Source organism: Mustela nivalis (assembly GCF_964662115.1).
Source record: "Mustela nivalis genome assembly, chromosome: 8".
Taxonomy (NCBI): domain Eukaryota; kingdom Metazoa; phylum Chordata; class Mammalia; order Carnivora; family Mustelidae; genus Mustela; species Mustela nivalis.
The window spans coordinates 36882843-36901613 of record NC_139027.1 but is presented as its reverse complement, the minus strand read 5'-3'; the positions used below and the strand labels follow the sequence as shown (position 1 = coordinate 36901613).

General features: G+C 41.0%; 1 protein-coding gene across 5 annotated transcripts in view; it reads right to left on the bottom strand.

The window, feature by feature from the left end:
- The window catches only part of LOC309870862 (interleukin-36 gamma-like), a 163673-nt gene that overhangs the window by 40362 nt on the left and 104540 nt on the right, over positions 1–18771 (bottom strand). For 3 of the 5 annotated variants that reach the window (XM_082743432.1, XM_082743431.1, XM_082743433.1), the window contains one exon: positions 16706–16868. Coding sequence is in view for 2 of the 5 variants with exons in the window: in XM_082743429.1 (XP_082599555.1) it covers positions 1038–1161 (124 nt within the window). In the remaining 3 variants the exon portion in view is untranslated. Of the gene's footprint in view, positions 1–1037; positions 1457–16705; positions 16869–18771 lie in introns of those variants that run through there. The other 2 variants (XM_082743429.1, XM_082743430.1) reach the window with 2 other exon arrangements.

The following is an 18771-nucleotide window of genomic DNA, read 5'->3' as shown; positions in this document are numbered from 1 at the left end:
CAGGACATCAGAGTAAGTGAAGTGAGAGAAGAATTGCTATTCTCATTTAACAGATGAAAAACCCAAAGGTAAGTGAATTCTCAAGGATCACACCACTTTTAGTTTGCAGAGATGGGTAGTCTGGGTGGAAACTCAATCCTTTGAGAAGGGCTTAGGAGTGAGACAAAGGGAACTAGATGCTTTTGCAATAATTAAAAATGACATGAGAGGGCTCCAGGACTCAGCAGCAAAGACAATTGAAAGACAGGGGAGTGGCTCTCGGAGGCACAGAATCCTGATAGATCTTTAAGGGCATGGATAGCCACTATCTGAGTTTCACTTATTATTTAGTTCTCCCACAAATCTACAAAGTGCACCTGCTTTTGCAGTTTGGGCATACATCAAGGGACACAGGGAACTGGTGGCATCTGAGAAGGCAGAGAATTTCGCAGCCACATGGTATCAGAATAAGAAAATGTGGCAGAAATAAATGTAGGTACCCAGATACATGAAGACAATGGTGGTCCTGACGGAGGACAGAATGATACCTACAGACTGAGGTACTTGGGATGTCCCTGAGCCGCTATGGAATTTGCCACCAGCATCAAAATAAACGCAGGTGGCTTCCATAGAGTTCTCCAGAGAAGTAGTGCACTCAACCGTCTGAGGCGGATCTCTTTTCACCTAAGAACACTCAAAATACAGAGGCTTCCAAAATCTCTTTTCTGAAGACCAGTACTTTCTAGATTCTGAAATCAGTCTTCTCTAGAATCTGGAAATCAGAGATAGCGTTTCCAGGTTTCCAGGTCTCCAAAGCTCAGTGTCTGCCTAGCCCTCCAGCAATGCTTTGCCACACAGCAGAAGTGCTCCTGGCAGACAACAGGCTGCTCTTGGGGCTGAGAGCAGGCGGTCTGGGCAGGAATCAGAGACAATATTTAGAGATTCAGGAAATCCACAGGAGTCATGCTTCTGGGAAAAAAAGCAAGGCAGGGCCAGACCTTGCTCCGCTTCCCTATCTATGTCAGTTGGCCTCTTCAGCGCGAGTCAGTACCCCTTACCTGAGCCAGGGATCCCCACGCGCTGTGGTTCCTGGAGCTCGGCTTGTCTTCTCCCTTTGGGATCTCTGATGTGGAGGGGCCAGGCCTGGTCCTTACTTTGAAGAATCGGTTTGGGAGTGTGCATGCAAATGTAACAGCAGCATTCCTTTACCCAGTAATAAATAGCGTCTTGGGTTATTAGGCGTTACGTCATCATCCATTGCCTGCCATTTTCCATACTGAGGGAACAAACAAATTCCTGGGGAGTAGTGTCACTCTGCCAAGAACTGTGCCACATCCACTGAACACATTTCAAGGCACCTGAAACAGGCTGTGTGGCTGCCAGTCCAGTCCGACAGTGAAGGTATAGGAAAGACACATGAATAGAAGGAAAGGGGAGACACAGGGTGTAGGCCAGACACTGAGCCTGGGAGGTGCAGCCAAGTCTCTGTTCTCCTGCTGGTTCTTTACTCCAGTCCCAGAGTTCAGCCAGGTGGGGTCCCACATCCCAGAGAAAAATATCCTTTCCGCTCTCCTTAAGGAGCACTCCAGCATATCACTGACACTCCTGTCCACCTCATCTCTGTTCACTCTTCTTTGGTGGTGACATGCAACACATCCCCAAGGGACCTTCCTTGTTCAAGACCACCAAGAACCAGCTTCTCCCTACAGCCTGTTGACAATTTACTTGCTTTTTTATTATTTTGTATTGCATTTGCTCTTGTCAGTTAACAAGTATGGTTGTGCTTCACAAATCCAGTAACAGCTGGTTCATTCAGAGGAAAATCCACATGACCAGGTAAGATCATGGCAGCAAGGCCCACAGCAATGGCACAAGAGCCAGGGCAACCGCCACAGCAATCCACTGTATGCTCTCAGCATGCCAGGCCTAGGCTAGCCCACTGCATTCCTTAGCTCCCCTAATCCTGTGCTGATCCGGGGCTGGCTGCTGGCCTCCCAGCTGCCACTGTAAAAGGCAGTGTCAAGCAGAGAGAGTCAATTATCACATGGTTTCACTTACTTGTGGAGCATAAGGAATAACACGGAGGACATCGGGTGAAGGAAAGGAAATGTGAGTTGGGGGAAATCGGAGGGGGAGATGAACCTTCAGAGACTGTGGACTCTGAGAAACAAACTGAGGGTTTTGGAGGGGAGGGAGTGGGGAGGTTGAGTGAGCCTGGTGGTGGGTATTAAGAAGGGCACGTATTGCATGGAGCACTGGGTGTGGGGCATAAACAATGAATCTTAGAACACTGAAAAAATAAAATAAAATGAAGAAAAAAAAAAAAAAACAATGATCCACAAAACTCAACTGATGACCAAAAAAACCCTCTAACTCTGACATGTTAGCACAACCTAGTAGGACTCACGCGATACCACAATCCATCATACACCAGAAATGTAAAAATATGAGTAAATGTATGTATTAAAATCATGACACAGAGCATTTGGTCTTGAAAACCTACCACTGCTACAGAGCTTCATATTCCTTACTCCTACTCTGTTTCTTCTCCCCATTCTTGCTTTCTTTTGGTTTTGCATTATTTGGTATTCCATTTATCTCCCTACTAGTTTGAAATTTATATGCTTTTACACTTATTTTCTATTATTTTAGTCTTTACCCTAGAAATACCCCCATGTATCCTTAAATTATAAAGACTTATGTTAATGAATAACATTATCCTCTTCCCAGACAATCTAGAATGACAGAACTCCTCCATTTACCTCAACTTCACCCTATTTATATGCCTTCTACTGTCATATATTTTAATTTCGTATACTCTCAAAACTTTAAGATACTATTATTATTATTTCTTAACATGAGTGTTAATTGACTTTTGGCTATATATTTAGTAACTTCTTTACTCTTCATTTCTTCTTATATCTATACTTTTCATCTGGGATCATTTTCCTTTTATGTGAATTATGTATTTTAGGCTGCACTGTCTAATAGGGTAGCTACCAGCCACATGTGGCTATTTAAGCATAAAGTAAGTAAAATAGAACAAAATTTAAAATTCAGTTCCTTGGTCTCATTAGAGACTCATTTCAAGTGCTCACTAGCCACAAGTAGCTAAAGGCTCCTACATGGCAAATATAGAGAACATTGTTATCATCTTCAAAAGTTCTATTGGATAGTGCTTATCTAAAGTTTTCTTTCCTGGGACACCTGGGTGGCTCAGTGGGTTAAAGCCTCTGCCTTTGGCTCAGGTCATGATCTCAGGGTCCTGGGATCGAGCCCCACATTGGGGAACCTGCTTTCCTCCCTCTCTTTCTGCCTGTCTCTCTGCCTACTTGTGATCCCTGTCTGTCAAATAAATAAATAAAATCTTTAAAAAATAAAAATAAAAAATAAAGTTTCCTTTTCTGCTGATCTTATGGTAGTGAACACCCTCTGTGTTTAGCTGAAAATAACCTCATTTCACCTTCATTCCTGAATTGCCAAGTTCATCATTACCAGAAGAGAAGCTCCAGTGTGTACTCTGCCTGTATCAAGATACTTCTGCAGGTCCTACTGTCCTACAATTTGCCTCAAAAAACTTCAGTCTCTGTCAAGAGACAATCTTAAGAACTCACGTGGAACTTGGATTTTCTTTTTTTCCAGATAACAGTCTTATCCATGGGGTCAGATAAATAAAATGCCACTATTACGGCTGGAAATAAATAAGTAACTGAATGGGATTTTGTGGGTGAGACTGGGAAGCCAGTCATTACTTATTACATTTCTTCCTGTCAGAAAATGCATCTTACATTACAAACACACACATATGAGCTTTTGGAAACTTCAGGGAACGTATGGCCCTTGTCCTCTAAAAGGGCCGCCCCCACCCCCGCAAACTGCAGGTAAACAGATAGAAACTGTTAATATTTCTAATTATATAACAGTAGGAAAGCACAGATATAAACCACTTTTTTAAAAAGCAAATATTAAAAATGTGTGCTCAAAAGTTTTAATTGTTTGGGTGACCCTGATTGAAAAACCATATGTGTGTGTGTGTGTGTGTGTGCTCAAAAGTTTTAATTGTTTGGGTGACCCTGATTGAAAAACCATATGTGTGTGTGTGTGTGTGTGTGTGTGTGTGCTCAAAAGTTTTAATTGTTTGGGTGACCCTGATTGAAAAACCATATATGTGCGTGTACACACACACACACACACACACAGCAAAGAACCTGATACGGGCAGGGCTTGATCCCAGTACCCTGGCAGACACTTAACTGACTGAGCGGCCCAGGCACCCTAAAAACTATATATTTTTTTATATTTGGGGGGTTTAAGATACAAACTTATATGAATATAAAATGAAACGTTTTAAATATAAAGTTATTTAAATTAATTGAACTTATTTTATTTATTCAGCTTTATTTTTTTTAATCCCAGGTTGGAATGCAGACTGTAACAATAGAACCTAAATATAGTAAAAAGGTATGAAATAACCTCACTGCAGGGAGTGAGGAAGAAACCAAAGGTGCTAACCTAAAGTCACATTGGAAATGAGTGGAGTCTTTAATTTAAGACCAAAGGCAAAGAAACTACCTAAGCACTGCATGCAGTTGGTAAAGTTTCCCACAGAGTCTGGAGTACAAATGAACAACAATGAAACCATTATCCATAGGTTACTGGCATTTAACCAAGAAGCATATAGATGGTGGATGGGAGCAGCCAGGTTTCTCACCGTTACAGGGAGAGTTCACAAACAAGCATGGGGAAAGGCTGAAGTGAACCATGCGGAAACGGATTAGAGTCATCCGTATGAACTCGAGTTTGGCTTGATATAGAACAGACAGTTACATACAAAAATATTATCAATCTGTGCATATACCTGGGTTGGTATACACATGTATAGTTCCCTGATTGGTCAGCTGGAAGAGCCTAGAAGCAATGATACCCGGTACAACAAGCATATCTAGTGCCCAGTTCATAGTTTTTAATACCATTCTCTAATAAAAAGAATCAAAGGGGTGGGAGGTTGGGGGAACCAGGTGGTGGGTATTGGAGAGGGCACGGATTGCACAGAGCACTGGGTGTGGTGCAAAAACAATGAATACTGTTACGATGAAAATAAATTTAAAAATAAATAAATAAATAAAATTTTAAAAAGAAAAGCCACAAAAAAAAAAAAAATAAGAATCAAAGCTCCTTAGGAAAATGCCTGAAATTCTAGGGCTGGGTCAATAAATGCACAAGGTGAAGTCCCAAAAGTTCATTTTTGCTTTTGCTTCCTTTGCCTTTGGAAACATACCTTGAAAGAAGTTGCTGTGGCTGATATTGAAGAGGGTACTGCCTATGTTCTCCTCTAGGGTTCTGATGGATTCCTGTCTCACTTTGAGGTCTTTTATCCATTTCGAGTTTATCTTTGTGTACAATGTAAGAGAATGGTCGAGTTTCATTCTTCTACATATAGCTGTCCAGTTTTCCCAGCACCATTTATTGAAGAGACTGTCTTTTTTCCACTGTATATTTTTTCGTTTGGTCGAAGATTATTTGACCATAGAGTTGAGGGTCCATATCTGGACTCTCTACTCTGTTCCACTGGTCTATGTGTCTGTTTTTAGGCCAGTACCATGCTGTCTTGGTGATCACAGCTTTGTAGTAAAGCTTGAAATCAGGTAACATGATGCCTCCAGCTTTATTTTTGTTTTTCAACATTTCCTTAGCGATTCGGGGTCTCTTCTGATTCCATATAAATTTTAGGATTATTTGCTCCAGCTCTTTGAAAAATATCAGTGGAATTTTGATCGGAATGGCATTAGAAGTATAGATTGCTCTAGGCAGTAGAGAAATTTTAACAATGTTTATTCTTCCAATCCAAGAGCATGGAATGGTCTTCCATCTTTTTGTGTCTTCTTCAATTTCTTTCATGAGTGTTCTGTAGTTCCTCGAGTACAGATCCTTTACCTCTTTAGTTAGGCTTATTCCCAGGTATCTTTTGGTTCTTGGTGCTATAGTAAATGGAATCGATTCTCTAATTTCCCTTTCTGTATTTTCATTGTTAGTGTATAAGAAAGCCACTGATTTCTGTACATTGACTTTGTATCCTGCCACGTTGCTGAATTGCTGTATGAGTTCTAGTAGTTTGGGGGTGGAGTCTTTTGGGTTTTCCATATAAAGAATCATGTCATCTGCGAAGAGAGAGTGTTTGGCTTCCTCATTGCCAATTTGGATACCTTTTATTTCTCTTTGTTGTCTGATTGCTTCTGTACATCAAAGGAAACAGTCAACAAAACAAAGAGGCAACCCACAGAAAGGGAGAAGATATTTGCAAATGACAATACAGACAAAAGGTTGATATCCAGGATCTATAATGAACTCCTCAAACTCAACACACACAAAACAGACAATCATATCAAAAAATGGGCAGAAGATATGAACAGACACTTCTCCAATGAAGACATACAAATGGCTGTCAGACACATGCAAAAATGTTCATCATCACTAGCCCTCAGGGAGATTCAAATTAAAACCACATTGAGATACCACCTTACACAAGTTAGAATGGTAAAAATTAGCAAGACAGGAAACAACATGTGTTGGAGGGGATGTGGAGAAAGGGGAAAGCTTCTTACACTGTTGGTGAGAATGCAAGTTGGTGCAGGCACTTTGGAAAACAGTGTGGAGATTCCTCAAGAAATTAAAAATAGAGCTTCCCTACAACCCTGCAATTGCACTACTGGGTATTTACCCCAAAGATACAGATGTAGTGAAAAGAAGGGCCATCTGTACCCCCAATGTTCATAGCAGCAATGGCCATGGCCGCCAAACTGTGGAAAGCAAGATGCCCTTCAACGGACAAATGAGGAAGATGTAGTCCATATACACTATGGAGTATTACGCCTTCATCAGAAAGGATGAATACCCAACTCTTGTGGCAACATGGACGGGACTAGAAGAGATTTTGCAGAGTGAAATAAGTCAAGCAGAGAGAGTCAATTATCATATAGCTTCACTTATTTTGGAGCATAACAGATAACATGGAGGACAAGGGGAGATGGAGAGAAGGGATTTGAGGGAAATTGGAAGAGGAGGTGAACCATGAAAGACTATATGGACTCTGATAAACAATCTTAGGGTTTTGAAGGGGCAGGGGGTGGGAGGTTGGGGGAACCAGGTGATGGGTATTAGGGAGGGCACGTATTGCATGGACCACTGGGTGTGGTGCAAAAACAATGAATACTGTTACGCTGAAAAGAAATAAAAAAATTTTTAAAAAAAAGAAAAAAATGCACAACGTGGGGTGCCTGGGTGGCTCAGTGGGTTAAGCCTCTGCCTTCAGCTCAAGTCATGATTCCAGGGTCCTGAGATCAAGCCCCGCATCGGGCTCTCTGCTCAGGGGGATCCTGCTTCTCTCTATCTGCCTGCCTCTCTGCATGCCTCTCTGCCTACTTGTGATCACTCTCTGTCAAATAAATAAATTAAAATCTTTAAAAAGAAAGAAGGAAAGAAAGAAATAGAGAGAGAGAGAGAGAGAGAGAGAGAGAAAGAAAGAAAGAAAGAAAGAAAGAAAGGCACTACATAGGTCTAGAATACCTTGTAGTACCGGAAAGTAAAAAAACAGGGGAGAGGGGCGCCTGGATGGCTCAGTCATTAAGTGTCTGCCTTCAGCTCAAGTCATGATCCCAGGGTCCTGGGGATCTAGCCCCGCATCTGGCTCCATGCTCCACGGGAAGCCTGCTTCTCCCTCTCCACTCCCCCTGCTTGTATTCCCTCTCTTGCTGTCTCTCTCTCTCTCTCTCTGTCAAATATATAAAATCTTAAAACAAACAAACAAACAAACGGGGAGGCAGTAATTAGGTACATCGAAGGGACCCCAGAGCAACTGAAAGCGTTCCCAGAGGCCAAAGTTGGAGCAATTTGAGCAACAAAACATAACGTAGCATTGGATTGTAAAGTATAAAATAAATATCCATGAGTCCATACTGATATAAATAAATGATTGAATAAATTAATGGGGGAGAACAGATTTCCTCTGCAGAGGAATTTATGTATATACGTCCTCCTTCAAAGAGGCGGAGCATAACTCCCTTCACCTTAAGTGTGGGCTGACCCATATTGTCTCCCTTCCAAAGAGCACAGTGTAAATAGGAGGGGGAGGAGAGGTAATATAACATGTAATATAACAGTGAAGAAATCTGACAGACACTTCCCCAGTCAGCTGATCAAGGCTAGCACCAACATTGATAAGTCATATTGATAACATGTAATTGTGATATGATGTCATGAGACTGGTAATTTACATCAATGGTCTTCCTCCCCAAAGCCTGTAACTCTAGTTTAATCATAAGCTTAAGTTAAGCATCTGTCTTACTTCAGATTTTATTAGTTTTATTTAAATTAATTTAAATTTTATTTATTTTTTTAAAAAACTAATAAAATCTGAACAGGTCTTGATCCTGGGTCCCAGGATCCAGCTCCACATGGGGCTCCCCCTCAGTGGGGAGTTCGCATCTGCCTCTGCCCCTCACCCTGCTCTCCTGCTCTCTCTCTCACTTTCTCTCAAATAAATAAATAAAATCTTTAAAATAATAATAATGAAAAAAATGATGATATATTAATATTATTAGTTCATTCATCATGATAAATGTGTCCTAACAACGTAAGAGGTCAACAGAGGAAATTGGGTATGGGGTGTATGGGTATTCTCTGTATTATCTTCACAAGTTTTCTATAAACCTAAAAATAATCTAAAATAAAATAGATATTAATTTTTTAAACATTTAAATTTTTTATTAAAGTCCATATGTCTTTTTATACTTTGTGGTTTTGGATCATGTGGCATGTATTCATTTTTTAAGATAACAACAATAAATGCAAATTCTCATGCTCTTATACCCTGAGCTTCTTGTTTAGCAGGCCCACGGTTAAGCCCAGAAAGAGGCTTTTTCACAAAGTTCCCCCATGGGATTCTGGTACAGGTGGTTCAGATCATATTTGAAGAATTACCACCTCTTCCTGATATGTTTTATTTAAAAGTCCAATAAAATGTATGACACTGCTGAGAGCTTGGGGTGATTGGGACCTAGCAATCCACACTAATAGTGTTTGGTCTAGCCTCAAATACAGATAATGATCAGCATCCTACCACAATAAAGAGAAAAAAGGAACATAAGCCTGAACATGGAGAACAACAGCATCGAAGAGGAATCCAATACTTAAACAAACAAAAACAAACAAACAAACAAAAAGTAGTTGCTTTTTCAGCACTGCTAACCCATTCATTCACACAGTTATTCATTTCATTTTAAACCTTATTTGCACAAGGCACAGTGCTAAATGCTGGAAATAAAAATGATGAGCAAGGGGTGCCAGGGTGGCTCAGTCATTAAGCATCACCTTCAGCTCAGGTCATGATCCTAGGGTTCTGAGATCCACTCTGTGTAGGAGTGGGAAGCCTAGCTGGTGGGAAGCCTATTCTACCTCTCCCACTCCATCCTGCTTATGCTCCCTCTCTTGCTGTCTGTCTGTCTCTCTCTCTCTCTCTGTCAGATAAATAAAATCTTAAAAAAAAAAATGGTGAGCAAATGCAGACACCATCCCTACTGTTGAGGGAACTGTAGCCTCCTGGGATATAAGGATGTCAACCCAAGTTCCACCTAAGCAAATGTTAAACAACTCCCAGCACAGGCACTGTGAAGGAGAAGGGGCCAGCTTATCACAGGGACTTTAGTCAAGGGGAGAGGGAAGGCTTCTCTGAGCAAGTGACTTTTGAACTGAGATCTAAAAAGGACATAGGGTTTAACTAGCCCAAGAGGGGAGGTAGTAACTCTTTGGGGTCAGACTATTTCTGTTATTAAAGTTAAAAGCAGAGCAAGGCCAGAACAATGAGGACTCTATGAGAACTGCTGCATCTCACTATCTGGCAGGTTGACACATCTCTCAGATACCTCATCTGTGTGCCTTTAATCTTCACGCCTTATTTCCTCATCCAAGGAAAAGGATCAACGTCCCAGAAATGGAGAGCTTATGGCACCAACTTTTGTTCCTCCCCTACTCCACCCACTCCGTCCTCTGTTATCCATAAAGCCAGCTCCCTGACAAAAATTAATAAATTATTCATGAAGATCTATTTATAAGAAAAGACTTTGTGTACACCCAGGGCATTCTACTGCTCAGAATTCAGCAAAAAATGGAAGGTTTCTTTTTCCTTCCCTCATCTACCCATGAGTTGTGCTCACCTTGAGATCCACCAAGGTAAGAGTGGGGGGGGGGTGTCATGTGCTCTTCTTAATATTTCAAAGTGTCAGGAAAAAAAAATACATTTAATCACATGTAGGCCTTCCAAGTGAACCCAGAGATCAGATCTCTTTGCTTTTAGATGGAACTACCTCAACTCTATACTGTGATCTAACGATCTTGTACTAAGCAGAAGTCACGATTGACCATTGCGTGGGGATTTTTGTTTGTTTGTTTGTTTTTAATTTAATTTTTATTTATTTTTTAAATTTCTTTTCAGTGTTCCAGAATTCATTGTTGATGCACCACACCCAGTGCTCCATGCAATATGTGCCCTCCATAATACCCACCACCAGGCTTACCCAATCTCCCACCCCCCACCCCTCCAAAACCCTCAGATTGTTTTTCAGAGTCCACAGTCTGTCATGGTTCATCTCCCCCTCCAATTTCCCCCAAATCCCTTCTCTCCATCTCCCCTTGTCCTCCGTGTTATTTCTTATGCTCCACAAATAAGCAAAACCCTATGATAATTGACTATCTCTGCTTGACTTATTTCACTCAGCATAATCTCTTCCAGTCCTGTCCCTGTTGATACAAAAGTTGAGTATTCTTCCTTTCTGATGGAGGCATAATACTCCATAGTGTATATGAACCACATCTTCCTTATCCATTCGTCCATTGAAGGGCATCTTGGTTCTTTCCACAGTTTGGCGACCGTGGCCATTACTGCTATGAACATTGGGGAACAGATGGCCCTTCTGTTCACTACATCTGTATCTTTGGGGTAAATACCCAGTAGAGCAATTGCAAGGTCATAGGGAAGCTCTATTTTTAATTTCTTGAGGAATCTCCACACTGTTTTCCAAAGTAGCTGCACCAACTTGCATTCCCACCAACAGTGTAAGAGGGTTCCTCTTTCTCCACATCTGCTCCAAAACACGTTGTTTACTGTCTTATTAATTTTGGCCATTCTAACATTGCATGATTTTAACACACAGTTTAAACCATAAATTAATTCTTGCTTAGGAGTGCAGTTTGTTTATAAAAATCTGTCAAGGTATACTGCAGAGTTGGAGGGATAAAAGCACAATTCAATAAGTTTCAGTTAGTGCAAAGCCTGGGAACATTGATACAGCAGGAAGAACTGGTTTTTGAAAGATGCTGGCTCCATCCGCTTGGGCTCTGTGAACTCACTCACCTCAGCTTTTTCGACCCACCTGCTCCTGTTGTAAAGTACGATCATGTCAGCTTCTCTGGACGGTTGTTAGAATCAGAGTTATAGCACACAGCGCGGGGCCTGAGCAAGGGTAGATAGTTCATAGGTGGAGTTCTGATGAAAAAGATGATGATGATGATGATGATGATGGTGATGACGATGATAGTGATGAAGACGATGACGATGGTGGGAATGATAATAGGACGAGGATGATGGGGATGGTAACAGTAATGATGATAATGATGGGGATGGCAATAATGATAACTTCCCGTCTACAGAGATTCTGGATCAATTGGTTTAGGATGAGGGTCAGGCAACAGTATTAATGGAAAGCTCCCCAGATGGCTAATACAGCCAGGATGGACAGCCCCTGTCCTAAACCAGCAGTCCTTAAACTTTTTAATCTTAGGACTTCTTTATACTCTTAAATATTATTAGGACCCCAGAGAAGTTTGCTTCAAAACAAAATTTTAAAATATAAAAACATACATACAAATCTTTCATTAGCCATTAGAGCAATGACATCATCATCTGTCATATAGCTTCTGTAACACTCCCCTGGACACACATTAAAAAATGAGAAGGAAGATGTTGCTGCGGCAGAGGTCAAAGAGGTTGCTGCCTGTGTAAACCTGGTGATTCACAGACCTGTACCCCTGGGGATAAAAATATATGTTTATAAAAAATAAAAATTAAAAAAAAAATGAGAAGGAAGAAGGTAAATGATGCCTTGTATTGTTATAGAAACAGCTCTGACTTCATTGACCTTCTGAAACTGCCTTAGACTAAACTTTGTACACCTAGCTATTGCCCTCTGCACCCCCAACATTGCATGCGCGTGTGCACGCATGTGCACGCGCACGCACACACACACTATCAGCTTCCATCCCTGGCATCTCCACCACACCTAGAAGAGGAATCACACCCACTGACTCTCAGTCAATACAGGAAATTCATATTCTACATAGTCTGATCAATGGAGCATTAGAAAAAGGCTGGGATGAAGCTTTACTCAGCTCTGGCTGCTTAAAACAAATGATGAAAGATTTGCAAAGTAAATGTGCAGTGTAAACAAAACTGTGAGTTCTGCATAAGCAAATAAACTGTTTTTATGTACTCTCAGACTCTATGGAAACAGACTAGACACAGCACATACTTGCTTCACCAATCACACATTACCTTCCTGACTGGCAATAACAAACCAGGCCCAGTCAGCTGACCCAGATGAGTAGCAGAGGTTGCAAACTGGCCACCCTGGGAAAGATTAGAGTCACAGACAAGTTCATCTGGCCCACAAGGTGTTATTTTAAAATACTGATTGATTCCCAACATTAAAAGCCAAGAGAGTTCACATTTAAAAAAAAAAAATCTGGATTTGGGCTTTTATTTTATTTTTTATTTAAATCTGGCATTACTAAGGCTTTGTTCCCACAGAGGGTTGGAGCAGATGGTAAATGCATCTTCAGATAGTGGTTGGGTTTCTTTCTTACTGCAATCGACTTCTTTCAATTCTATCACCTGCCATGCCCACCAGGTACAGTATTTGGTGTTATATATTCTTGGAACTAATACAGCAGCCTTTGTTTTGAAATTTCATGGATCTTGAAGACCTCTCCTTTTGTATAAGCGATTTTAATAAGTTGAGACTCGCTCTATTTACACACAGGTCAGGATTACTACAATCTCTACCATCCAGAAGCTCCTCTGAGATCTGACGGGCATGAAGAAGGCCTCTGAAAAGCCAGGAGAATGGGCATTAAGTCCATTGCAACCTTCACCAGGTAAAGGCATCACACTTAACCAATTTACTTCTATTTCACACAAAATTCTTTAAGCTTCCTCCAATCATATTTTCTAGTGCAAAGATGAAAATAATTAGGAGAAAAAAATGTTCAGGTTGTGAACAGAAGAAGGAATCTTTTCCCCTCCAGTCCTACTCTTCCGAAAAAAAAGCACAGTCCAAGGAATTTTTTCATCAAAATTAATGGTGGATATAGGAGGAAATACTCTTCCCAACTATAATGCTACAATAATTAAGACAGCGTGATACTGGTAGAGGAATAGACACATAGATAAGTAGAACAGAATAAAGAACTCTGTGGAGCCTGGGTGGCTCAGTTGGTTAAAGTCTGCCTTCAGCTCAGGTCATGATCTCAGGGTCCTGGGATGGAGCCCCGCATCGGGCTCTCTGCTCAGTGGGGAACCTGCTTCCTCCTCTCTCTCTGCCTGCCTCTCTGCCTACTTGTGATCTGTCTGTCAAATAAATAAATAAAATCTTTAGAAAAAAGAAAGAATAAAGAACTCAGAAATAGACCCACACAAATTTGTCTAATTAATTTTTGACAAATGAGTAAAGTAACTCAATGGAAGAAATATACAGAACACTCATGAAAGAAATTGAAGAAGACACAAAAAGATGGAAGACCATTCCATGCTCTTGGATCAGAAGAATAAACATTGTTAAAATGTCTATACTGCCTAGAGCAATCTATACTTTTAATGCCATTCCGATCAAAACTCCACTGGTATTCTTCAAAGAGCTGGAGCAAATAATCCTAAAATTTGTATGGAATCAGAAGAGACCCCGAATCGCTAAGGAAATGTTGAAAAACAAAACCAAAACTGGGGGCATCATGTTACCCAATTTTAAGCTTTATTACAAAGCTGTGATCACCAAGACAGCATGGTACTGGCCTAAAAACAGACACATAGGGGTGCCTGGGTGGCTCAGTGGGTTAATCCTCTGCCTTCGGCTCAGGTCATGATCTCAGGGTCCTGGGATCGAGCCCCACATTGGGCTCTCTGCTGCTCTCTGCCTGCTCTCTGCCTGTGTCTCTGCCTACTTCTGATCTCTGTCTGCCAAATAAATAAATAAAATCTTAAAAAAAAAAAAAAAAAACAGACACATAGACCAGTGGAACAGAGTAGAGAGCCCAGATATGGACCCTCAACTCTATGGTCAATTAATCTTCAACAAAACAGGAAAAAATATACAGTGGAAAAAAGACAGTCTTTTCAATAAATGGTGCTGGGAAAATTGGGCAGCTATATGTAGAAGAATGAAACTCGACCATTCTCTTACACCGTACACAAAGATAAACTCAAAGTGGATAAAAGACCTCAACGTGAGACAGGAATCCATCAGAATCCTAGAGGAGAACATAGGCAGTAATCTCTTCGATATCAGCCACAGCAACTTCTTTCAAGATATGTCTCCAAAAGCAAAGGAAACAAAAGCGAAAATAAACTTTTGGGACTTTATCAAAATCAAAAGCTTCTGCACAGCAAAGGGAACAGTCAAAAAAACAAAGAGGCAACCCACGGAATGGGAGAAGATATTTGCAAATGACAGTACAGACAAAAGGTTGATATCCAGGATCTATAATGAACTCCTCAACTCAACACACACAAAACAGGCAATCATATCAAAAAATGGGCAGAAGATATGAACAGACACTGCTCCAATGAAGACATACAAATGGCTATCAGACTCATAAAAAAATGTTCATCATCACCAGCCCTCAGGGAGATTCAAATTAAAACCACATTGAGATATCACCTTACACCAGTTAGAATGGCCAAAATTAGCAAGACAGGAAACAACATGTATTGGAGGGGATGTGGAGAAAGGGGAATCCTCTTACACTGTTGATGGGAATGCAAGTTGGTGCGGAGATTCCTCAAGAAATTAAAAATAGAACTTCCCTATGACCCTGCAATTGCACTCCTGGGTATTTACCCCAAAGATACAGATGCTGTGAAAAGAAGGGCCATCTGTACCCCAATGTTCATAGCAGCAATGGCCACGGTCGCCAAACTATGGAAAGAGCCAAGATGCCCTTCAACGGACGAATGGATAAGGAAGATGTGGTCCATATACACTATGGAGTATTATGCCTCCATCAGAAAGGATGAATACCCAATTTTTGTAGCAACATGGACAGGACTGGAAGAGATTATGCTGAGTGAAATAAGTCAAGCAGAAAGAGTCAATTATCATATGGTTTCACTTATTTGTGGAGCATAACAAATATCATGGAGGACAAGGGGTGTTAGAGAGGAGAAGGGAGTTGGGGTAAATTGGAAGGGGAGTTAAATCATGAGAGACTATGGACTCTGAAAAACAACCTGAGGGGTTTGAAGTGGCGGGGGGGGCGGGGGGGGAGGTTGGAGTACCAGGTGGTGGGTATTATAGAGGTCACGGATTGCATGGAGCACTGGGTGTGGTGAAAAAATAATGAATACTGTTATGCTGAAAATAAATAAATTTAAAAATATATATAGATATATATACCCTTTTCTTTTTTTTTTTTTAGGTTATTTATTTATTTATTTGACAGTCAGAGATCACAAGCAGGCAGAGAGGCAGGCAGAGAGAGGGGGGAAGCAGGCTCCCCGCTGAGCAAAGAGCTCACTGCAGGCCTCGATCCAAGGACCCTGAGATCATGACCTGAGCCGAAGGCAGAGGCTTAACCCACTGAGCCACCCAGGCGCTCCTAAATATACCCTTTTCAATAAATGGTGCTAGACAACTATGTATCTACAGGCAAAAAATTAATCTCAACCTAAACTTCAACAATATATAAAAATTAATTCAACAATGGGCATCATATAAGACTGATAAATCACAGATCTGTACCCCTGAAACAAATAATACATTATATGTTAATTAAAAATACTTTAATGTAAAAAAATTAACTCAAAATGGATCATGGACTTAAACAGAAAAAATGAAACTATAAAACTTCCAGAAAAAACAAAATGGAGAAAATCTTTGGTACCTAGGACTACACAAAGAGTTCTTAGACTTTACACCAAAAACATGATTCATAAAAGGGAAAATTAAAAGTTTAGAATCATCAAAATTAAAATGCTCAGTAAATGATTGTGTTAAAAGGATAAAAAAACAAATTACAGACTGGGAGAAGATATTTGCAAATCACATATCTGACAAAGAACTTGTATCCAGAATATACAAAGAACTCTCAAAGCTCAACATTTAAAAAACAAACCATGCAATTAGAAAATGGGCAAAAGGGGATGCCTGGGTGCCTTAGTCAGTTACTGTTGGATTCTTGATCTGAGTTCAGGTCTTGATCTCAGGGTCATGAGTTCAAGCCCAACATTTGGCTCCACACTGGGCATGGAGACTACTAAAGAAGGAAGGAAGGAAGGAAGGAAGGAAGGAAGGAAGGAAGGAAGGAAGGAAGGAAGGAAGGAGAGGGAAAAAGAGAGGAAGGAATGAAGAAAAAAGGGCAAAAGACATGGACAGACATTTCATCATAGATAATAAGCAAGAAGCACCTGGTTGTCTCAGTCATTAGGCGTCTGCCTTCAGCTCAGGTCTTGATCCCAGGGTCCTGGAATTGAGCCCCACATCGGGCTCCCTGCTCAGTGGAGAGGCTGCTTCTCCCTCTCCTCTCGCTGCTCCCCCTGCATGTGCTCTCTTTCCTCTCGCTGTCTCTCTCTGTCAAATATATAAATAGATAAAATCTTTTTTTAAAAGAGATAATAAGCAAATGACAAGTAAACACATGAAAATATATTCAACATCATTAGCCATTAGAAAAATGCACATTAAAGCCCCACTGAGATATCACTCCATACCTATCACAATGGCAAGAATGAAAAAATAATGATAACATCAAATTCTAGCAAAGATGTAGAGAAAATGGATCACGCATACATTGTGACAGAAATATAAAATGGCACAGCCACTCTGAAAAATTGTTTGATGAGTCCTTTTAAAACTAAAAATGAACCTATCATTTGACCCAGCAATTGCACTCTTGGCATATATCCCAGAAAAATGAAGATTTAAGTTCATACGAAAACCCATACACTGATGTTTTATGTTTGCTTTATTCATAATAGCCCCAAACTGGAAACTATCCACATGTCCAAGAGGTAACTGGTTAAACAAACTGTAGTACATCCAGACCAGGGAATACTACTCAGCAATAAAAAGGAAAGAACTATTGATAAACCCAACAACTTTAAGGAACCTCAAGGAAATTATGCTGAGTGAAGAAAAGCCAATTTCAAAAGAGTACTTACTTCATGGTTCCATTTATATAACATCCATTAAATAGCATAATTATAGAGATGGAGAACAGATGCAAAGTAGCCAGGGGTGAGGGATGAGGGGAACAAGGTGGGTGTGTCCATGAAGAGGGAGATGTGTGGGGTGGCACAGCTCAACAGCTCGATTGCGATGCTTATGTGGAGCTACCAAGGCAACAAAATTACATGGAGCTGCAGATACACAAACGAGTGTGTGTGTAACTGGGGCAATCTAATAAACTCTGGGGATTGTACCAAGGGCAGTTTCCGGGTTTTGTCATTGCACTGTAAGAATGCAAGATGGTAACACTAGGAGAAGCCACCTGAAGGGCACTCAGAACCTCCCTGTATATTCCTTTGCACCTTCCTGCCAATCTGCAATTATTTCTAAATAAAATGTTTTCTTACAAGGCTACGTCATTTAATTTTAGAAGACCCCTTTTACTCCTGGAACTCATATTTCTCTATAATGATCAAGATACAGCACCAGCGGTCCCTGGCCTCCAGGAGCTCACGGTTCCTACTGATGTGTTCTGTTACCCTGGCCAAGCCACTTCCTTTCTCTGGCCCTCAATTTCCCATCTTCAAAATGAAAACTGAATGACTATTAAAAACTCAAGCAGTTCTTGAGATGAAGGGCCTCAGATGACCTGAAGAGGGTGCCATATAATACAAATGTGGGCTTTTTACTCAGTCAACCATAGGAGACAGAGGGCAAAAACCAGGGCATAACAAATAAGGAGACATGTACACGAGGACCATTAGACATCTGCTCTGGGCCCTGGGGCCTGACTGGATGTCACCTGCTGGCAGAGTATGAAGACAATGGGGGATTCTAGAAAACATGTGAGTGGAGCTACAGGGGGGAGAAATGAGAAAGATGTGGGAGCAGTGCCAGTCCCCAAATGATTCAGCCACATGTCTGTGTGGGTATGAAAGACTCAGCCTGTGAGCCAGACTGCACCCTGGCCTCTCCAGTCCCCACCAGGTGGCAGGATTTGGTCATGGTCTTCCTGCCTAAGCCGGTGCCCAGACACCAGCATACGAAAGGCATTTCATCCAGTCTTGTGGCTTCAAATACCATCTCTTAGCCAATGATGTCCATGTTTACAATCTTAGCTCTCACCTCTCCCATGGAATAGAGACTTGTCTAACTGCCAATCTCACATTGATATTTGGCATCTTGAACTGCAAATGGCCAAAACCAAACTCTTGCCTCCCTGTCATCCAAACCTGCTTCCTTCCCAATCTCCTCCCTCAGGAATCAGCACCCCTGACCTGCCATTCCTCTACAGCCTATAAACGAG